This window comes from Tenrec ecaudatus, chromosome 14 (genome assembly GCF_050624435.1).
Source record: "Tenrec ecaudatus isolate mTenEca1 chromosome 14, mTenEca1.hap1, whole genome shotgun sequence".
Lineage (NCBI taxonomy): Eukaryota > Metazoa > Chordata > Mammalia > Afrosoricida > Tenrecidae > Tenrec > Tenrec ecaudatus.
The window spans coordinates 26,279,820-26,303,219 of NC_134543.1; the positions used below are offsets into that span (position 1 = coordinate 26,279,820).

The window sequence follows — 23,400 nt, forward strand, 5'->3', positions numbered from 1 at the left end:
GCTCAATACTCAGAACTCAAGCATCTCAGCCAGGCTGCAAGGTCTCAAGCACCCAAGGGTGGGGTTTCAAACACTCACGCCTTCAACAGCCAAGATAACAAGAGAAGCGCCTCCCAAAAATGAGCTGGGAGAGTCCGGGAATGTGGGGCGGAGACCCACCACACCGGCTTGAGCGCTAATCTCTGTGCTGTACTTGGCTTTGGAATTAATCAAACAAATCCCTTGATAAATCTGAGGCTCTTATTAGACCACACTAATATCCCCCTTAGAGTAATCCCGACAACCACATGGCAAGAAGGGGGAGTCCCGGGCGGCAGGAACACAGGCACTTTCATGTCCGGGTGCATCCACCCAAGAGCACTCCCCCAGCACCTGCACCCCAGCCCCCGTGTCTGCTCCCAGCAGTACTCTTGCCTTCTGCCCTGATTGTGTCAGACAAGGGGTGGACTGAAGGATGGAGAGTGGGGCCGGACCTGGCTCCCCTCCCTAACTCTGCCACTGACCTAATTTTCCACAAGAGAGGATTTTCCCTTTTTGGTCCTGCTTGTTTGAAAATCATGCCACCCCACTGCACATCCAGCTTAAGGCAAGCCCCACTGCCAGGAAGTCAAGAGAAGCCAGGAGACTTCCATGTGCACACGTCCCTCCCCCCTGCTGCATTTCTTAGGGGAGCAGAGTGGAGTACAGGGCTTGAAAAATAGAGGTGCAGCGAGCACACATCCAGTAAGAGGGTGCCCATTCCACGTCTTTACCCCATTATTGTCATTGTTAGGTCCATCCCCAACTCAAAGACACCCCATTACAATCGAATGAAACTCCGTCAAGGTGAGCTATGGGTCCAGCCATCATGACCCATAGGGTTGTCAGTGGCTGGTGGTGAGAATCAGACCACCAGACTGCCTTCCTCATCTTGGTAAACTTGACTGAGACCAGTCCAGCTTCAAGGCAACACTCAAGGCACCGCACCACTCACAAGATGGGTGACCATGACACACAAGTCCTGCTGACTCCGAATCAAATCCGAATCACTTGTATGAAAGGCACGTGTTCTGCCCCCGAACGGCCACTGACTCTGTCCTTAAATGAACTAGAAGACCTGCAAACAGAGCCCGGCTGTTATCTTAATGCATGACCTTAACCACACTGGGGTCAGCACTCTGAAAACCAGGCGCAGGCGATGGTGGCCCGGACACTGTGCTCTCTGGGTTCGATGTAGACTCACTGAAAAACTGTCCCAAGAGGAACAGACTTGATTTGTTGGAACAAGATATGATGCAACTTGACCTGGAAAAAAATTAGACTTGTCGGGTCAAAGGAATCATTACAAAATCAACACAAAATAGAACTGACAGCTAAAAATGCGCATGGTCAGATCTGTTATTGATGACAAAATTAAGGGCAGAATCAAGCATTCTTGATCACATTCAGGGCTGCATCTATGACCTGAGAGAATGGCTGGTGGTTCATCAGGATGACCATCAAACCACCTTCACAATGCTGGGATAAGGTCAATGTGGGGCGGCCCAATAACACTCGCACATGTACGGAGCACGCGTGCGCGCACACACACACACACACACACACACACACAACCAAGCAATCAAGGAATCACAACTTCATGGTCAAAGGCCCATGGAGCAAAATAGATCTTGGTAAAAAAAACTTTTGGCAAAACGAAAATGGATCGGAAATTTAAGGGCGTGGTTTCACTCCGTTGAAGAGAAAGTAGATCCAGGAATTCTAAGAACCGCGCATCGTTTGTTCCTGAAAAGCATTTCCTTGATGAGAATGTTTCAGTGCTGACAGAAGCCTGATAACACCATCAGAGAGTTGAGAGGTCTGGGGGTCAGAGCTCAATACCTGTGTGATAAACCGTAGAGGGATAATTCATCTCAGCAGCCCCTTCCCTTGCACATTTTTCTGACGCAAGGTCAGAATCCAAAGTGGACAAAATGCTGGCAATGCGGTGGTCCAGCCCATCAGGCACAAACAGTCCTCACACGAAAAGACGTAGTGGAGCCGTGGCAGAGCTAAAGCAATTTACAGTCCTCTCCAGAGCCGATGTCCAGGATAGGAGCACGGGTGGCACAGCGATTAAGCACTCGGCTGCTACCCCCAAGGTCGGCAGTTCAAACCCACCAGCTGTTCTGTAAAAGCACTCTGGTGAGAACTTGCAGTCCTGGAAGCCCGGGGGGCCAGTCCGAGTCTGTCCTGAAGGGTCACTTTGGGTCAGAACCAACTTGGTGGTGGTGGGTCCGTTTGTTTAGCCCTGGGTAGCTATCTTTTTATTTTGCCAAGAAAAACAGAAACAAAAATGTTGGACGCTTCTGTATATCTCTTGTCTTTTTCCAAAAGAAAATTTATTTACTGCCTCAACACCAACAAAAAGAAATTGCACCGTCTAAGAATTTAAAGGGGAAAGGCAAGGGAACCGTGGCTTTGCAAGATGCTCACAACACGCTGCTTCCTTTTCTTGGTTTCTTGGAGGAAGGAACCTTCATTCTAGCCCTTTGTGTGCTTTACAAGGTTGGGGTCTAATGGGGAGAGTTTCTGTGCCTCGTTTCCTCATCTGTAAACCGGGGCTACAGAGTCCAGCTATCTACGCTGCCTGACCCAGAGTCAATGTTGAATGCCTGTTGGAAGGACGGGCCATGCGGCCTCGGGCTGCATCCCCAGCTCCAATTCCACCCGACTCGTCCAAGCTGAGCATTCTCTGGAGGCTCCCCATACAATTGCGGGTGATGGCAACAGCCGATGATCAGGCCAGCCCGGCTTCTCCTCCCTGACCAAGCACACGCACTGTGCCAGGAAGTGACGGGGCAGCTGGAGGGTAGAGCCAGGAACACAGGGCAGGAGCACCGGGAAAGAAGGAAGGGCAGCTATTTGGAAAAGCTCCGGCTGATCTCTAGGCTGTGGGTGGGAGTCACGCTGTGTGGCTATTTGAGGAAAGCGTTTCTTCAAGCTGGTGGCAAATGACACTCCCAGCAATCCTCACCGCCCCCATAAGGGCACTTCTCCAATCGAGAGAGCTTCCACCCACAAATCCTCACCTCTAGGTTCTGATATCAGAGGGAGAAAGGCCTAAGGATGTCCACTCCCCAGCCAAGACCGGCTGCCCTCGCCGGAGACTACTGGTGTCTAAGTATTTCCCCAGACAAGCCTTCTTCGGTCCATCCATCCACCAACCCAACCATCCATCCATCCATCATCCCAACCATCCATCCATCCACCCATCATCCATCCATCCATCCATCCATCCATCCATCCATCCATCATCCATCATCCAGCCAGTCAGCCATGCATCCTTATTCCATGCACATGCATAGAAGTAAAAGACCAAGCTCCTGCCTACAAGAACACTGGACCATCAACCCTGTTCGCAGCCAAGCAAGTGATGGCGAGCATCTGTAGCCCACCTGCATTGCTCTCTCCCTGTTCTCTTACCTACAGGTGCCACCTCTTTGGAGAGGCCACGTGCTTTGTCATGAGCGCCACCCTCAACTTAGTCCTCCCTACAGCATACCCTGCTCTCTCCATCTGTAACAATCATGACGGCGATCGTGGCCCATGTATTATTGGTTTAGGGTTTCCATGTGTATGGCTTCCATGAATTTGTAAGCTCCATGAGGACAGCTGCCAGAGCTGCTTGCATCCCCACTCCCTGTGTGTGGCAATCCGTGTTCTATTGAATCCATCAAGTCTCCTTAGCCGTGGCGCGCTTGTTCCACACGACACAGTGCAAAGGATACTAAACTTGGAGTTCACATCCAGGCTAGAATGACAGCTTCTCGTTCAACCTCCCAGACACTCTCTAGCTGAGTGGACTATTGGAAGTTACTTGGCCCCTGTAGGTCATGGTTTCATAAAAGGGAGGGATTGGGTGAGGGTGTCAACTTATGGGCGTGGGGTAGTCAACTTATAAGGATATATAAATTTGAATGTGCAAGTTACAATTTAATATGAGCCAAAGAATTCTACCGAAGCTTGGCAGAAAAGCTTTTTACCTAGTGAGACAATGTTAAAACGTTCTTCATAGAGTCATAAGTTTGAAAAGGTTGAGGAGCCATGAGATTCCAAACCCACGTCTCTGGTCCCAGAGGCACTTCCTTGATGGCCCACACCAAACACCCCTGCCATCGTGTCAACTGGGACTCCTTGTGGCCCAGTACGGGGTCTCCAAGGTTGTGAGCCCTTACAGAAGCAGATGCCTCATGCTAAGATAGTGATACTTTTATTAAATGAAGGATTGAGTCTATGCGTAAGTTTCTTTGGGCAGAACACAGGCCTAGCTCAAGATCAAAGCAGCCAAGTGCAGGAGAAGGAAGGTCAGAAGCCAGGTCGGTGGTGTGCCAATGAGCAGCACCCTGGGATGCATGACACCAGAGCTGGGCCAGCAGAGAACAGAGCTGGTCATGAAGCATCTCAGGAGCCAGGGCTGGAGGTCAGGTTACAACGGGGGCCGAGAGAGGTGGGTACCAGCTCAAACTTCTGCCTGAGATGTTCTCTTTAGGCAGACTGTGAACTCTCCCCATTCATGTTCAGTTTCTTTATCCACAGCTCCCTGGAATAGGTGGCTGCAAGGTGGACAAAGCCATGCCTGGAAGCCCTCTGACCAGTCCCTGGCATGTGTAGTAAGAGCCTCTTGCAAACTGGCTCATCATCATCATCATCATGAAATTGAGCCAATCAAAATAAAGAATGAGATACCCATGCAACTAAACTGCCCCGGTAGAGCCTCCGCAGTCGCATGCCTAGAGCTAAACTCAAGGTTAAATTTATCATCCCTACGCCCATCGGCTTCATTCAGAATCTTCAACCAGGAGACAAGGAAAAGTCAGAGAACAGAACCAAGAAAACGCCTCAGCCCTCCTGCATTTTCTTTGGGTGTCTTAAACCCCAAGACTTTACTCTCCCCAGCATGCAGGGGGCCCAAACCCACAAAGGCCCCCTAAGCTTCCATCGATCGCTGTAGGCTAAGGTAATGAAGCAGCTGAAAGGCTGCCTGTCTTATTCGCTGCTTTACTCTCAGTGCTTCTCCCAGCACACGGTGGGCCTGCACGGCGTGCCCCCCGCTGCCTTAGTGGGTGAACAGAGCCACCTTCCGAACAAGTCACCCGGGTTCAGTACGAGATTTCATGTGAGCAGGCCCGCACACGTAGGCTCCATTGCTTGGTACCCATCTCGTGCCAGCTGGGCCCCTCACACTTCAATGTCTTCTGTTTAGAAAAATGTTGGAGGGCGTTCCCCTCCCCCGAGGCTCCCCATTCTGATTTACGCTGGATAAGCAACTTCAGATTACTGAACGGCAACACACAACACAGCTGGGTGAAAACTCCCTGTCCTGAAATTCCTGGAAAACTGTGATGCGCAGCAGGCATGCAGGAGAAACCCACAGCCCCTCACCCCACCTGCCCCAGAGAGGCGGGAGCCCGGGGAAGGCAGAGTCAGGCAACCACAGCAGCACCTTCATTTCCCTAGGAAAGGCCTTGACCCCAAGCACTGGAGGCTGGGCAGAGCCAGGGGAAACCACAGGTACATCCTCACCAGCACCGAGGCCCGGGCTGGCTCTCAGCAGCTCTGGGGTGGGGAACCTTGTTTTCAGCCCACAGGATCTAGAGTTAGAGACATGTCTCCCTGAAACCCCAAGAGAAGGTGTGTGGCTAACAGCTGGTACCCTGGCCTGCACCATGGATGACACCCTTCTTCCTCCCTCCCTCACTCCCCCATACACACAAGAAAAACTCAGCTAAGACATTTCATGGTTTCCTCAGGGTACAAACCAGACCGCCGCCCTGCTGTGTGATGGTGGACAAGTCGTCGCCTTTCTCTCCGTTTTCTCCTTTCAGACCTCTTACCTTGAAATGAAATGAGAAACCAGGTGCTGCAGGCCTCATGTTTTTTTGTTGATAGTGAAGACTCTTAAAGGAAACCTTCCCTTTTGCTCCTAGTTTCCCTCCACACTCTGGTCCTCGGCTGCAGTTTATCTCGTGGATTCCGTTTCCTCCACCACCCTCCGAAACACGAAGGTTCCTTATGCTTCCGGGTGTAGATGCCTTCTCTCAATTATGCTCCCTTCCTGGACAGTCTCGTCCATGTCCAAGGCCTCCCTCCCTCCCTACGTACCACAACATCCTGCATCTCTGAGTCCAGCTCCCTCATTTCCCAAGCACCAACCTCTGCACCCATATCTATCTCTGCCTTGTCCCTTAGGGGGTCCTAAAGACCCTCCCTGCTTGAGATGGTCAACCCTACGCTTGGTTATGATCCATCTCTCTCCTCCCAAGAGCTTGCCTATCCTACATCCTGACATGCCAACAAATAGCATGTTGCCAAAATGCCTCCCTCCCCATGGCAACCATCATTTTTTGCGAGGCTACCCAGTAGATTTCAATTCATAACAGAATAGAATAATAAGCCTCGATAATTAATACTAGGACTTAGCAGAGGCAGGAAAGCCAAGTGGAAAACTAAAAACTAGCACAGCCTTTCCCACTGTTAGTCCTCCTTAACATCTCTGTAGGTGGCCCTTCTTCCATGCCTACTTCTTGAATACAGCTTCTTTCCCACCAACACCACGTGACAGACAGCCTCCCCCTGCCCTCCCCACTTGACAGCCCCTAGGCCCAAATCCATCAAGGTCACTGCCTCAGAGTCATCTTTCTAAAATTGAGGTCTGACTCCGTTCTTACTGCACTAGGAAGCTTCTGGCGGATATGCCCACACTCCTTACAAAGCTACTAAGACTCACCCTCCCTAACTCCTGTCTTACTCTCCCACTGGCCTCAATCCCCCACCCAGTTACATTCGCTATTGCCAACTACTGCAAGTGGCATCCTGCTGCGCATTTCCTCTCCATCTGCCTGTGTCTGTGTCTATCAGTTATAGCTTCCAGGTCCAGCTCAAGCATTTCCTCCAGAGAAGTCTTCGCCTAACCCTGACCACCCCCACCCCACCCCCATCCCAAGAACACACACCTACAAGTAGGAGGAAACACTACAGTGGTTGAACTATTTGCTTGTTCCCAACAAGACCACACACTCCTCCAGGGCAACCCCCCCCACCCCCACCCCCCGCCCTTCAGAAGCACACAGTCAACGTCCGGAGAGCCTATGAACGAACTTACCCAGTGAACAGATGGACGATCCCAACAAATCAATGATTACACTTACAGACTGAGCCACAGAGGCTTAGAAGACTTTGTTCTGTGATACATGCCCAAGCTTGCCCCAGCTAAGGACTATGCAGTTATTTTTATGCTCAAAGAAGTTTGGCGATGGTATTAGAAAGTCTCAATGGATTTGGGGTGGATTTCTCAATGGATTTCAGAGGGATTTACTAATTCCCTCTGAAGAGGGGAAGTGTGAATAAAACACACACCCAGAACAACCAAGACCAGGAGCAGAGGAGCCCAGCCCACATCCCTGGCACCAGGAACACTCAAGGCTCAGGCTCCACAGGGAAGCTGCATGGATAAGAAGCTGTTATTGGCAGCCAGGACTAACTACCACCCATTAAACCCATATAAATGCCAACGTGTGTGCCGATGAGTGACTTCTAAACTTTCCTGAACAAATGTCCCATCAGAAAACAATTTTGTATGCCTTCCCTATAGAAGGGTATTGATTTACAGATAATTTGTTTTACATACCCACCCATCTCTACTGATTCACATGGTTCAGTCCCAGGGACCAGGTTGCTGTGCAAAGACCAGCGTTAAGGAAAAATTTGCATTATGTTAAAATGGAGGATAATTACATCATTAGATCATTGCCAAATTACACCATGACATAACTGCCAAACCGCTGAGAATCATGACCCAGCCTAGTGGACCCCGAACGTTAGCATTATACCCAGCTCACACCTTACATTCCTTACTGTCAGCAGTCTGTCATCCAGGCACAGAACAGTGGGTCAGTACACGTTTGACTGTCACCCAAACTGCAAAATGTCAGAGAAGTAGATAGGTGGTAAACAGGGAGTCGATGTGATGCCTTTTCTTGTTCTTCCCTGCACCCCAGAGAGTGGCATTGCATGCACATGCCCCTGGGGACCAGAGATCTAAAGAACAAGCTCCACTGCTTCCCACACAACCAGTGTGTACATGGACTTGGCTGCCAAGATCTCCAGCGCTAGCGAGTCCTTGGAATGACAGACTGAACACATACACGCACACGCACACACACTTCTGACAGGTATCGCGCAAGCACCTGCTGCCTCCTTTCCAGTGACAGGTCTTGTCAGACCCATGCGTTCTGTGGTCTCCCAGCTCTGACCACTGATAACTCTTCCTCTATAACTTCAGTTCCTTCAGTTCTCCCGCCTCAGTAGCTACTCCTTCCCTTACATGACAACTCTTTCAATATTTGAGGACAATTATGCTGTCCCCAGTGAGTCTCGTCTTCTCCAGGGAATCCACATGAGCTAATGGGGCCTCTCCATCTCCAGTGACAACAGCTGGCCTGCCACAAACAGCCGTTTCACGGGCATTTACAAGGTCCCAGGCTGGCTGGCTGCTGCATCCAATTGTCACAGGAAACCACTGGCCTGGTAACAAACAAACAAAATAAGGTCTTTCTTGTCTGTCTTCAACTACATCAAACCGAGTGGAGTGCAGCTGTACCTGAAACAGTCAATAAAAACTGCCCCCCGGAAACATGCCACTTTCACCCATTCAAAGGGAGAAGGAGGCATTCCCAGCGTGCACTGTGCTCTCTGCCATTAGGGTGAATACCACGCGGGTCATCTTATTTACCGGGCGTTACGGAGCTCATATTTCTGGGAGCCCGCATCCCTCCGCCACACATTGCTGAGCACGTGTACACGAATGAGACACATATATACATACACAACCCAGGGGTGCCCCCCCACACACACATTGTGCTTGATGATGAACATAAAAATCTATCAGAAACTACTTTTTCACCAATACCAGAGTCATGGCATCTAACAAGTCAGCCCGAGTCTACCTTAATTACCAAAGGAAAGCAGAACCCCCGCCCGGCCATCACCCCCACTCTGGTTTCCAGCTCACAGCTGTTAGAGAGGGTCTTCTTCAATGCCCCTCCTGCAAGAGGAAACCCAACTGAGCCACCAAGACTGTGAAAGCCAAGGGGACACATTAAAAGGAGGCCATTGGCTATATATTGTACCTGCTGCAGGGGAAGAACCCCAATCTGCATGAACACCAGCCTGAAAACTCAACATCAGCAGCAAAGTTTCCACAGGAAATCAACCCCAGCCTCCCTCGGCCGGTGGGCTGTTACCGCATTTCTGTGTACAAGGGCAGTATCCATTCCCTGGCACCTGTGTGCAGGCCATGGAGCCAGGCCGGGCTAGAGAACATGGATGAAAAATTGGGAACTGTGTATGTGTCAGTGCTGGGGCTCCAAATGAAGTCTGTGGGGCTTTGCTCTTCGAGGCAAAAATAAATAAATGCATAAATGTAATCTCCCGGAGGATGGGAAGAGTTCCCGTTTTCATGGCTGTGTCGGTGAAATGGTTGCCAACGTCAAGGTGGCCAAGAGCCAAGGCTAGCACGATCCCCTTTAGGGTGCAGGTGGGGATTTGTCTGGCAAGCTTCCAGAGGCTATGCGAACATGGGAGAAACATCTTCTAGCCCTGCCTAATCCTTCTTCCTGGGAGATTTCTACCCAACAATGCCAAAAACAGGAGCTTCCCGGGGCAACCTGGCAGAAGGAGAAGCATTTTCAAGTAAGACACATGTTTCCAAGGCCACTTTCAGATACAATGACTCCATCTCATACCCTGATCTTCTGGAGGGAGGGAGTGAGGGAGGGAGGGAGTGTGTGTGTGTGTTTCTGTTTTAACACCCTGCCAGCTTTAGGGCGAAATCTTGACCCCTTTTTGAGTACCTGAACCTGGTCACCAGGAACAGGTTTATCAAGGAAGTACAACTCAATTTCATTTCTCTCTATGCTTCATAGTAGTCCAGAACTTTTATGCTATCTCATGGTTGAGTAATCGGGGACTTCCAGTCTTTGGAAACTCAGAAATGCTGAAAATAGGGGAAGATGGGACATCTTGGGGGCTGAAATGAGGCACAGTCGATAGAGCCGGAGGTGTGGCTAACCATGAATCATTCAGAGGGCCCGCTCTCCAGGAGCAAAATGACGGGCATATGAATCACCTGCTTACATCAAAGTCTCTTCCCACACAAAGCCCTCCCACATTGTTTAAGATGCATCACAAGCAGTTAATTCTAAATAACTCAGCGGCATACGCACAGCTCATGCCGTATTATAGAGGATCCCTGGTGAACTTCACCTTGGCATGGGCATTCGTTTCTGCAAAGCATCATCCAGAAACTGTATGACCCATCCAACTTCACCCCGACTCACAGGACCCATTGAGTAGGTCAGGTTTCTTTCAATAGAATTAGGAAGTGATTGGGAAGCCAACTTTGGCCTGATGTAGGGCCAAACCTCTAACACTCAGCATGGATCAGCAATCATTCAGGTCACTTTGGAAAGCACTGAACCCCCTCGTTGCTCTTAAGTGTGTGTGGGGGCACCATATCTAATGGAAAGGAAGAAGGAGAATGAGCAGTTAGACCCTGTGGCCTTGAAAGCCCTCTTAGACATGTAACTCCATGAGTTTTCAATGCATCACACAGTGCAAAGAAACGGCTTGAAAGCAGTGTCAACGTCATCCCATCTTCTACGGGAATCCTGGTGTCCATGCTCCATGGCTCAGAAGCACCACTCTCCCCCAAATCTCTGTATGCCCCCTTAAAATGAAGCAGGCTCACAGCGCATTACCTCAACTAAACTCCAGCCTCACTAGACTGACCGACACCAAGCAAGTACATGGCAGAGCAGGAGTTCTGCGGCACCCTGGCAGCGCACCTGAAGCACTCGGCTTCTAAACCCAATGTCAACCGTGTGAGCAAACCAGCCACTCCCCCCATGTGGCAGCTGATTTGCATACAAATGACAGCATTGGACATCCAATGGGGAAGGTCTACCCCATCACATGGGACACTAGGAGTGGAAATCATCTCCAATGCACACGACCACCAACACAGTCTCACTGGACTTCCACAGATCAGTGCCTCAACATCCTCCATGCTCCCTCCTCCCCAGTCCTTCGGCCTCCAAGAGTCCCCATGCAGGAGGCCAGAGAGGAGGAAGCCAGCAAACTCCTGCCTGCTCATCTTCCAGGTCTGCCTCCCACCTTTTGGGTCACAAACAAGTGGTTTTATGTTTGTTTCCCAGCCCTTGTCTCTTACTTATTTGCAAGTCATGCATTAAGCAAAGAAGCTGCCCCAACTCATTCCCAAGCAGATCTAGGGGGAGAACTTAGCGGGTTGCTCTGGAGAGCACACTGCCCACTAGCGCGAGACTCCAGCCTGCACCGTGCCCAAATCACAGAGCTGCCAAGGCTGCCCCTGCTCACGTCACCAGAGAAACGAGCCGCAGGTGAGAGGCCAAAGTGTCAAGGGAGGATCCCATCAATTGAATCTCATGGAGAAATGTCACCGAAAACCCTCTGGAATCATTGCTTTAGGCCCCAGGATACCACACTTAAGAACCTCTGCAGAACGAAAAGGATCGTACATGTATTTCCCGTGGGTGGGGGGCTATGGATCCCTACAGCTCACACCGTGGCTCTCCTTGACCTTCAGCCTCCTGCATGCCCTGACACAGCCTGGCTGCTGTGGTGCTGATTCTAACTCAGGAGACCCCGTGGTCGTCAGAACAGAACTGTGGCGGAGGGGGGCTTGAATGGTTAGGTTTATCAAAAGTGCAGTGCCACGCCTTTCCTCTGCTGCACCTCTTGGTGGTCTCGAACCTCCATCGTTTCCATTAAACCACTGAGCACAGTAACCATTTGTACCTCCTAAGGACTCCAGCCCAGAGAACTCACGATGTCTCCACCTTCCTCAGGCCGCAACCCTTTAAGACAGTTCCTCAGGTGGTGGTGACCCCCAACCATCAAATTATTTTCATTGCTACTTCATCCCTGTCATTTTGCTACTGTGATGAATCGGGCAACTCCTGTGAAAGGATCGTTGGACCCCCAAAGGGGTCATGGCCACAGGTTGAGAACCGCTGGACTAGAGGAAAAGCAAGCCTCAACGCAGAGTAAAACTGGGTAACTCAGCCAGATGACAATGAGATCAATTTATTTTTATAAAGCTTGCACTGTTTCCTGGGTTTAAATTTAAAAAACTATTTGGAAAAGCCATTATGGAAGAACATCCTGGGCAGAAGTTGGGGCTCAGGAGTAGATAGACACAATGATACATTTAGAGGGGGGCCCGTATTGCTTTTAAATAGTTCACCCCAAGACATCAAGTTCTGAGGAGAAGCAGCAGGAACAACAACCCCCAGCACTGTCCCCTAGTAGATCAAAGAGGCAGGCCTGCAGAGCCACGTTTTGTCCTTCGCCTCTGCCAGCCAGTCTGTCACCTGTCACATGGCCCCCCAGTGAGCCACAGTGAGCCAGACAGCCGCACCTGCGCTGCGGGAGCCTCAGCAGGAGCATGGGGATCCCTCTGCCTCATCACCAGCACGTTCCTCTATCCCCACAGCGGATGCTCCGGACGGAACCTCCAACAGCTGGACAGACGGCCCCTTGCCACCCAGTAGGCACCCCACGGGTCAGGGAGGAGAACTGCCCCAGAGAACTTTTTTCAGTGGGAACTTTTAAAATCTCAAATCCCAAACGTATCCTGAAAAAGAGTTTTGTTCTTTTGGATTGAGTACTTGCTCTTCTCTCTCTCTCTTTCTCCTCTCTCACCGTATTTTTAAAGAGTTTCCTTTTACAGAGCGGCTTTCCAGAAACTACAGTTTTCATGTATTAGAACTAAACTATGGTATAGGAGATACATAGGTTTCTTGCCCATTTTTATGCAAACTTGGGAATTTTCTCTCTAAAGAGTAATGTTTGGGGAACCAGATCAACTGGAATTTTTAGTCCATGTTGGCTTTATTTTATTTTATTGCCGCCATCCTGATGGAAGCCAACCTTCCGCAATCCCTTTGGGTGGATTGCAACTGCACGCAAACCCCTCGTGCCGCCAGGCCCACTGGGTAGTGCTGGCTCGTTCTCCCACCACACCTCCGCCAACGACATGCCTGTGTGCCCGTCACCCTCCCACACTCCACAGCCTAGAGTCTGCCAGCCCTGCTGATCGTGACGGGCAGAAAAGAGTGTCTGTGATGAAGGGTCACTGGAGGGAGGCGGGGCAGAGCCTGCACCTAGTGCAACCTTCGTGCCAACAGACAGCAACGCGTCTTCTTAACAGGGACAGGGGGTCACGGAAGTGGGGTCGGAAGCCTACAACCCCAGGCTCCTTAGAAGCTACAAAGCATATCACAAATTCAAAATCAGGTCTGCATCTTGCACCAGGGGCCCATGTAAGTGAGGATGCGTGCTTCCTGGCGCTTCCGTCCACGCAGCACGCAGATGCTACGGAGCAGAGGAGGAGCAGATGCTCAGAGAAGGGAGCGGGCTTCGTCGTCTGTGGAGGAAGAAGCAGAGCAACGGGGAGCATGAGCAAGCGGTCCAGGAAGTCCGTCTTTCCGCCAGCCCAAGGCCGGTGCTGGGTCCTTCCTGGGAAACCAAAGGAAAGTTTGAAGAGGCGGTTCTGTCCAGCGGTGCTTCCCTGTAGGCGGCTACGCTCCACAGCCTTAGGGACCGCAATCGCTTTACTCAAAACCGGGATTCCCCGGTTGGAATTGAATGTCTTGTATTCATTCATATTTATTCTAACTCTCATTCTCCTTCCTTCACACACACACACACACACACACACACACACACACACACACACACACTTTCCCACATTTCTCACACTCTCACCTCCCTCCTCCTCCTCACACACTATCTCTCTCCCCCTTTACCCTATCCTCTGTCTCTCCCTCTCTCTCTGACATCTGCTCTCTCTCACTTTTACCCTTCTCTCTCTCTCTCTCTCTCTCTCTCTCTCTGACAATGATAGTGATCTACGTAGGACACACACACACACACACACACACACACACACACAGACTATGCTGTAGTCAGACCTGACAGCAGTAGTGCCCATGGCTCAGGCCAAGCTGAGATGACCTCTTGAGCTGGGAGTTTGCAATCTGGCTGATCTCCCTGTCACACTGACCCAGGTGGCCTGGGTTAATGAAAAGATCCCAAGATCAAAGGTGCAAGCCACGTTGGGATCTGGGCTCTCAAGTTTCAGAAACACCTACCCAAACAGGCAGCTCTGAGCCTGCCCTCATACCCACTGCCCACACTAGTTCAAAGGGACCCCAAGCCTGGGTCTCTTCACCTATGGGAGCATGGTAAGCCCTGCCCTGCCTGCTTCCCAGAGTCACTAGATCAACATGTTTGCAAACCTATTGAACCCAGACAAACCCCCAGCAAGCCCCCACTCTGGAACAGAGACCAAATGATAATGTCACTAGACTCCACACCCTACAGAAATCGTCCTCCTCCTCCCTCCCCCACTTTTCAAACGAAGAAAAAGGGCAGTGGTGGTGCGTGGATGGCCCAAAGGGGACCTCCAAATCTTTTATGAATTTGAATTGCTGCTCTTTCATCCTTACAGGCTCCATTCTGGGAAACCATCAGCTCAGAGGCCACATTGGTCCCTTCCCAAGGGCTACGCTGACAACGTTATAGGTTTCATCTCATTTAATGTCCTCAACAACCCATCTAACTTCTTACACCCTCTTACTGAGACTCAAGTAGAACCATGTGTTGGTTAAGAGCTTGGACTCTGGAGACGGACTGTCTGGATACAAATCCCCACGTGGCTTAGTACGAGCAGTGTGGCCACTTCTCTATCCTCCCTGTCCCTCTGTTCCTCGATCCACAAAATGAGAATCAGACTCGTCTGTCACGGAGTGATTGCTAAAAGACCCAGGCCCAGAGCAAATGCTCTGTACCGGTTAGAAGCGATGGTGATGGTGAGATTGGTGAGGATACCAGGCCTTCCCAAACTTTCTCCAAGTGAGCAAACTGCAAGTTCAAGTCCAGGTCATGTTTCCTCTGACAGCCATGTGCTGAACCACAGAGCTCAATCTGGTTCAAGTTCCAAGTGTCTCGGCTCCTCTATCTCCTCACCTGTGAAATGGGTAGGTTTTGTGGTACTGAGCTCTCAGGGGTAGAGCACGGATTCAAGGAGACAGTGTAGCCTCCAGCACACCCAGGAGGGCAAGCACGTCATGGCGTTCACCAGAGGAATAACAATGACACTATTATCTTGTCCAAGAAAAGGCACCTGGTCCTCAGAGGCCTCTCACAAAGCTTGGTGTAGTCTAGTTCCACCTCCAAGCCTTCACAGCGGGTGGCCCACGGCTGCAGGGGGGTCAGGGGCGAGCACGTGAGTGTGTTAGTCTCATTCTCAAGCACACCCCTCCTCTCTGTCCCGTAACAGTGTATGTGGGGGGGGGGGGGTAGGGGGGTGTAGCAGGAGCTCATCTGACTGGCAGCTGCTGAGACTGGAAACCATCTTTCTGGGGGAGCCTGCCGAGAGAGATAGGGGGCTGAAAAATATACATAATTAGCCCCCAACCCTGGGTCTGTGGCATCTCATTACCAAATGCAAATGCAAGTACACGGTGCGGCTGGCAGGCAAAGTGCCCATAGGACCCTTAACCCTGCTGCCTTTGGACCCACGGCCCAGCTCCTCTCTGTACTAAGGGCAGGCCCAGCAGCTGGTGTGCAGGCCCTGCAAGAGGACAGGGCTGCTATCCCCCGTCGAAGGGGGCCAAGCACAATGCGGGTGGTTTCTTTAAAGGAGGTAGAGCTGCTGTGGGGAGGGGGGTACAAAAAATTTCTCTTCCCTCTGCAGTTAAAAGAGGGATAATTAGAGCGGGAGGCAGGCGGCTGCTCTGCCATTTACCACACAGCATACCCAGGAAATCTCACTTGGTAATCAGAGGAGAGGAGCAATCAGACCCCTATTCAGGCTCCCTTTAGCAACAGCCCCTGCTGGCTCCCTGGGCTGGTCCCATGGAAAGCCTGTATACTGCAGGGGGGTGGAGGGGGGCTGGGGGGCAGTAGCAGAAGTGGTGGTCCCTCCTTTGTGTTTATTTTAAGGGTTTGCTTGTAAGCACCTTTTCCCTTTGGGGGGGGGGACGCTGAATGGAGTTGTCCTTTGCCCTCTAATGACTCACCACCCCCCTTGCCAACCCCCCTTCCAAAGCCATTCAGGGTGGACGCAGATTGGCAACAAGGCCGGGAAACCATTCCAGCAGCGCTGGGAGGAAGAGAGGAGGACAAGGTGTGAGGACAAAAGCGTCCAACGTAGAAGGATCCAGCTGGGGCAATCAGGGGACCTTTACTACAACCTCCATTGTCCTCACTGTGGGGAGCTGCTGTCACATCTGCCCCCAACTCATGGGGGCCCACTGTTTTGGACCCAGGTAAGCCACCACCTCTTGGCACACCATTCCATCCTGGTTCTGCTTTTGAGAGACAGGGAAGAGTCACACAATACTCCATAAAAAGAAGAGTACTCTCTCTCAGGAAGTCATCCCAAGGCTGCACGGTGGCATGGAACCATCCATCAAATACCCCTGAGTGGGATGACAGCTTTGGCCAGGAGGAAGGGGTGAGGGGGAGACATCAGTGTGTGGACTACACCGTAGCATCTTGGGAATACAGTTTTAGTCCCTGTCACCGACACCCACCACTGCCCAGACTTCAGGCGAGGGCTCCAACACCTAGAAAACCCTACGGCGGAGACCGAGACACACTTCCAGTCCAGGCACCCGCCCAAGTCAGCAGGAAGAGAAAACACAATCAAACCTGGATTTTTCTGTGCCAACATCATGCTTCCTCCCTGAATTACTCTAAAAAGGCGGGCCCACAAATAAGATGGCATGAGCAGAAACGTGAAGTGAGAAGGCGGCATTTAGATCAACCAGATTGGGGTGCCTTCTCCATCTTTGCCTGGCCCTACCCCCACATGCAATAGGCTAGCTTCAGATTAAGGGACATCTTCTAGTGAGATGGTATTAAACTGTATACACCTTGGCAGTGAATCAGTTCTTCGTGACCAGGTGATGGTTGAGGAATCTAACACATGCCGATTCATGGCTCTGAATGCTTTACAAGTCATTGGGTCTAAATGTATTTCAAGGTCATGACAAACTCTCAGTGTCCCATGAGGGGACTGCTTTCTAGAGGGTAGCTAGGACACTTCAGTAGCCAGTGCGCTTCAAGGCTACAGAACAGATTGAGCTAAAGAAACTGCAAACCACTACATACACTGTACCATAGCTCACTGCATATCCTCCATTTTAAAGGCCTCTTTAAATCACTTGTACTTCTGTCCTCTAGGACCGTGACTGAAACGACAAGATTAAATGTGGTGTTGGGTGGGGTTCTCTGGAGAAGCAAAACCAGCGACACTTGGATACATTTGCCTATAGAAAGAGGTTCACTCAAGAAATGTTTTATGCCGTTGTAGGAGTATGTAGGAGGAGTCCACTCCAGGCCCAGTCAGGCTCCTCCTGCCTTGTGGAAGCTGACAAACAGAAAGCAGGCTGGTGAAGCACAGGTGGCAGTGGTGGGGCATGGGCTGGTGAATGCAGAGGTCCAGGAATCCAAAGTCAGTCGAATGAATCCGCAGTAGGTAATCCTCAATGACTCCCAGGATCGGCAGGCAGCTTAACAGGAGACCAAGAACTAGACAAACGATCCGGTTTCCGCAGAAGGTGACGGGCCAAAGAGATTGTGTCGCTGTGTGGTCGCTTTCTTCCACAGAAGGCCACATCCCAAAGAGGTGGCATCACACTGCGACTCAACTGCTAGGCTGGGCTCCACCGGACCCTTGCCCAGGAGTGTCTAGGTAGCACAATCCCTAACTACCAGAAATGTCCCCAGGAGCAAATCTGAAGTTGAGCACCAACTCATTCTCTTTCGACACCTAGCACACGGGAGGCGCACAGCGCCTTCCATCACGTGTGACAGTGTTAAATGCGACTAGAAGCTGGGTTGAGCCTTAGAGCAAAGTGTCTCCAGCTCATAGTCCTTCACCGCAGGAAACGGAAGACACATATGTCCATCTCCTCCTACCCCCAGGCCCAACTCTCCCCCAGCAACTACCGCTGGTGTCATCTAGATCTTGCCTAGAGGAGATATACCATTGGCTATGGAAATCATCTAAAACACATAAAGGAGATGGGCCCATCTGTGCGTTTCCCTGGGGTGTACCACAGAGACATTTTGAAGCCATCAAGGCATGGAGAAGCAGGCAGGCAAAACAACAACACTGTAGGTGGGCTCCAAGCTAATGGCCCGCAGAGGGCACCTCCCACAGGCTCTGGCCACATCAATCGGAAGCTGCAGGAGCCGCCCCAGAGGGCCCTGCTCTGTGAACTGCAAATGTGCCAGATGCAAAAAGGACCTTCCAGGCCAGGCACACGCTGAGGACCATCAAGCACGTGGGACCGAGGACCGAGGGCTGGGACTAGATCCCCTGGCTTCAGTTCGGCAGCATGTGCCATTTGAAGGTGGGAGGGGAGTCAGCTGCCTCCCCACCAGCCCCACCAAAGTATCTTTAGAAGGAAAAAAAAATAGGCTGCTCCTCGTGGCTATTTATCTTGATTTATGCAGATCTTCAGGACACTTGCCCGCTCCTCTGACATTGTTCTCTTCGCCGTTCATAGGTAAGGTTTTCTGCTGGTGCTGTTCCTGAGAACTCACTAAAAATTAACTATATGCAGCGAGAACAGATATTTACTCATAGTCTGTGCTATATGTTTGTGATTGATTACATGTGACACAAGGATCAACAAGCTCCCAGTTATCCATGGGAAATCCTGTTGCTGCCCCCCAAATTTGCCTTCATCTCAATCCCAGCCCTGCCCTGCTCTGCTTCACTCCCAAGCTAACCAAATGCCACTGTGGGGCCAGGGGTTATTTACTCAATGTTTGTCTCAGGAGGATCCATGTTTGCACGGCGTGTTTGCATTCACAGGTAGAGGTAGCACTCTATAGCCACAAGCAGGTCAGAAACTCACCGAAAGGACTATGATTGAACTACACAGGTGGCATTTCACTATTAAAATCCCATTGTGTATAATCTGCTCTGAAGGCTTTACAGTGGAGGCTGGGGGTGGGTGGGGACACACACAGACACACACAGACACACACACACACACATCACTCAATACTCTATACACAGGATAGAGATTCTTCCTGCAGAAAATGCTGATCCAAACCTGCCCAGAGGAAATGAGTTCTTTTTAACCACAAAAAAATGCAATCAGGGGTAATCAGCAAGTTAGCAACACACTTGCAAACACCCCGGTCCCCAGAAAGGAAGAATGCCTGCTTTCGGTGCAAGTTGTGAGAACAGAACAGACCCTCTGGGCAAAGGAGGAAGCAAGTGTTGTGTTAGCATCTTCAGGCAGAACTTTCTCCAAAGCCCGACAGCTTTGGAACAGCCGTCAGCTCCAGAAGGGACCTGCATGTGAGAAGCACTTCAATAACCACGGTCCCCAAGGGGCACTTGGGGTTGGGGTTACCGCTACTGTTCTTCTCCACCTTTTTTTTCCCAATGGGCCCGGCAGGGATAAAGAGACACTGGAGCAGGATATACATCTGGTTTCTTCACCCTGCTACCCAAGAAGGGAGAGACGGTACCCAACCCTCAAGAGGAATGAAGTAGCACCTGGGGAGGGCATCTTCAACCCCCCAGGCACCGCCTCTGATGAGGTGAAGATCAATCCCAGAAAACAGGCCTCCACTGCGTCTCCAGCACATGTCCCCTGTGAAATAAATTTGTGTTATTTATTTTTAACCGCCTACTGGTGATAAAGTGCATATCAACCACAACCTGCTTTCGAAGTTGTGCTCCTTTCGGGCAATCAGCTGAGCACGCATGGGCAGACACCTTCATTCATCACTAGCCCAGAGTAGCAGGACATCTCGCCCGAGCGAAGGGATACTGAGAGTCGAGGGCCAGGTCCTCCTCTGGCCTACTCCTGTGGCTGTCTTTGCCCTCTGTAGTGGTCAGTCCTGGTCCTTGGAATCATCTGGGAGCTGAAAACCATACCTATACTTGGGTCCTCTCCCACGAGATTCCAATTTTATTCGTCTGGAGTCTGGGCAGGTGAGGACCCCTAGGTAGTCATGATGTGCTGCCGAGGTTGAGAACCACTGCTCTTCCCTGAACCGTCCCACCGGCTTCTCCAGGCAAAGACCAGAATGCAGTGGCAACACAAAAACACCTCTAGAAGGGCCTGAGGAGGGGGCAAGACAACTTCCTTGCCACTTGGTCATCCCAGCCTTGCTTCAACACAACTACCTGGGTGGTCAGTTCTTACCACTTAGTCACTTCCATGCTTCCTGAACCTGAAGTTTGGTCAGATTACTGGGGTCCAGGCCACTTCTCTCAAATTTATCGCAAGCCGTCAGAACCCAGCAGTAAGAAGCCGAGGGCCGCAAAAACCCAAGACTCTCTCTGTCCTCATTCTGGGAATCTGTAGTTGAACTTGGGAGGGTCTTCAGGTTGTGCTCAGTCTTCACCACATGCTTGGGGGGGGGGGGGGAGTTGGCTGGACTGGGCCTGGTTCCCCATAATCTCTGTGCCTCCCTGAACTGCCCTTAGTAGGTACAGAGGATGGGTGAGGAAGCCACAGGTAGAGAGGGAGCCCCTGTGAAAAATCCTTGAACAAGGAGGTAACAAGGTCCACCCCAAGATGCCTCACCCACCCTCTAGGCACTTTCCAGACAATTGTGGAGGGAGGCTCATACCTGAACAGGCAGGTAGCCACCAGGGCCATGCACAACCTGGTCACCTAGCCACCCTTCTTCCCAGAAGCACATCGTAAGCAGAAGTGGCGGAGAGTGTCCCGTCCATCCCCAGGTGTCAAGAGAGACAGAGATGACCGCTCATCTCTACCTGCTTTCTCACCCTGTGCAGAACCTGCTGAAGCCAGTTGAGGCTTCAAGTTGAGCGAGCTGAGCTCGGGCACAAACTACAGCCAACTCCATCCAGCCCTTTGGGTACGTGCCAACATTTGAGTCCGGGAGCCATGGCTGAGTCACCAGACTGAGACCTTCCGGATTTTTCCAGGAGAGGCAAGGATGGATTTCTATCACTTGCTAAGCGAAAGGGGCCCAACTCTCCAACATGCAGCTGAGGAAGCATCTTCGTGGGAGAACTGGTTTCTACACAGCGTCTCTGGCCTTGCCCAACCCCGAGAGTGGGTCTTGAGCAAGAGAAGGGGGTGGGGGAAGAGGGGGAGCCTTACCTTCTGAGCAGAGCTTGCCACGATAGCCAGTGGTCGAGCAGTCACAGGTGGGGTGGCCGTCCAGGAGAAAGCAGATTCCCCCGTTCTCACAGGGCCGCTCACTGCAGGGCCCCTCGGCATCCAGCTGCACACCCTGGCTCCCCAGAAGCCGGGGCTCTGTGTCGCCATACTTCAGATCCAAAATAAATCCCTGGAAGCCGGGCATCGCCTGTACTCCATCAAGGGTCAGGGCGCTCACACGTATGTCAGCAGGGACTCCGCCGAGGAACAAGTCACTGACCACATCCATGTAGGGCCGCTGGGGCTGCAGCTCACCCGACTGGCCCTCGCCATCGAGCACCAGCCCCGTGCGCAGGCGGTCCCGGCTCACCATGAGGAAGTGCCAGCTGCTGTCGTTCACCCGCTTGTTGGACAACACGGTGGTCTCGGCACAGTCCATGCTGAAGCGGAGCTGGACTCGGCCGTCCACCAGGGAGAGGCAAAGGAAGTCGCAGACTCCGCCATCGTCCAAGTATAGGAGCAGCCCTGTGGAGACGTTGGTCTTGAACTGGAAACTCAGGTCACTGCGAGTGCTGGCATCCCAACGGAGGTAACGAGCCCACTGGTTGGGGAGGCCCATGAACTCGAGGCCCAGGCAGAGCCCCAGCAGGGACCCCAGCAGGACGCTCACCTTCAAGGTGAAGAAAACCGAGTGGAAGGTGAAGCTCATGGTGGCTGCTGGGACACAGCCCAGGGAGAGGACAGGCCAGGGGAGAGTCCGTGGGGGGTTGCCCCTTTGGCAATGGAAGGGTGAGAGGAAGAAAAGTCAGAGGTGGGAGCAAAGAGAGAACAGAGAGGGAGGGGTCACACAGAGATACCGAGATGGAGAGGCAGGAAGAAAGTAGTGAGCTAGGAATTTAGCAAGTGTAGGAAGGGGCAAGGGACAAAGGCAGCAGAAAGGAAGGAAGTTGGGTGGAGGGAAGGAGAGGCTGGAGTGAGGAGGAAAGTGTCTTTCTCCAAGAAAAGATCTCAGCTATCCGTGTGGATCCGGAGGCCTTGATTCCAGGAGGATAAGCTGGAAGTGTTGGGAGGAAGCCTTCAGCAAAACTCTCCACCTGAGGGGCCCCCACACGCCCCCTCTAGGGAGGCCGGGCAGAGAGCTGGGGCTGGGCCTTCCGTGATGGAGGAGGGGGACGTCGCGTGGCGAGCCAGGTGAAAGGTAGCGATATGACAGGCCAAGGACCGATCCTGAAGTTCTACCTCCTAGCAGCGGGGACCCTCCGGGAGGGCAGCAGCCAGGAACTGAGAGCTCAGGCAGAGCGAGGCCCAGCGCAGGGCGGCAACAGGCTCAGGCTGCATGGTGTGGGCCAGAGGCAGTCCTGCCCATCACCTCTCTCCTAGGACTCCCGGGAAAACACCTGTGGGGAGAAGAGCAGAGAGAGGAGAGGAGAGAATTACGGCTGGGGTCAGAAATGTCTTGCATCCCATCTCAGATATTGGTGGAGGGCTGAGCACCAACCGACCCATTCCAGGGAGCGCTACAAGGCCCAGCCGGCCCAGCAGGAGGGTCCTGCCAAGCCCCAAGCCCAGCTCCTAGGGCACAGTTCCATTTTCCCAGAGACCAGTTCCACGGAGAAAGAGAGCAGAAGCCCCCGCCCCACACCTTATCAGCACATAGTAATGATCATATTCATAGAGGAGGGTCACACAGCCCTCATGTCCTAAGAATAAATAAACGTTCTCCACACTCTCACAACACATCGTTTTCACTGGTTTACCTATCAAGAGACATGAACATGACACTGACTTTTTGTTCTTTTTCATTTTGACAACCGAGTACTTGGATATAGGGAGGCCGAGACAGATTCCTACCTGGGAGCTTGTGAATGAAAGACTTGTGAAAGTCAATGAAGATCAATCAAATGCTGAGAGACCAGGGTGAGTTTTCTCAGTGCTAAATATTAGAGGAAAAGCTTCCAATGTGTTTTCAGACTTAAAAAGGAGAAAGAAAGAAAGAAAAGAAAGGTGTGGTGGTTACATCATCTCCTGTCAACTTGAGCAAGGGGTGGAGGCTAGCCTGTCAATCAGGGAATAGCCAATGAGCCCTCTGTGTGGGCATGGCCTTCTCCTGAAGATTCTGGGAACTCCTGTCTTCCTCCCTGGAGGCAGAACACACTCTGCTTCA

The 23,400-nt window shown here is 51.7% G+C and overlaps 1 protein-coding gene across 4 annotated transcripts in view; it reads right to left on the reverse strand.

Moving 5' to 3' along the window:
- The window catches only part of NRXN3 (neurexin 3), a 1,780,548-nt gene extending 1,758,603 nt beyond the window's left edge, over positions 1-21,945 (reverse strand). For all 4 annotated transcript variants that reach the window (XM_075530567.1, XM_075530566.1, XM_075530569.1 and 1 more), the window contains exon 1: positions 21,237-21,945. In XM_075530567.1, the coding sequence (XP_075386682.1) occupies positions 21,237-21,945 (709 nt within the window). The remainder of the gene's footprint in view (positions 1-21,236) is intronic.
- Between the last annotated feature and the right edge of the window lie 1,455 nt (positions 21,946-23,400).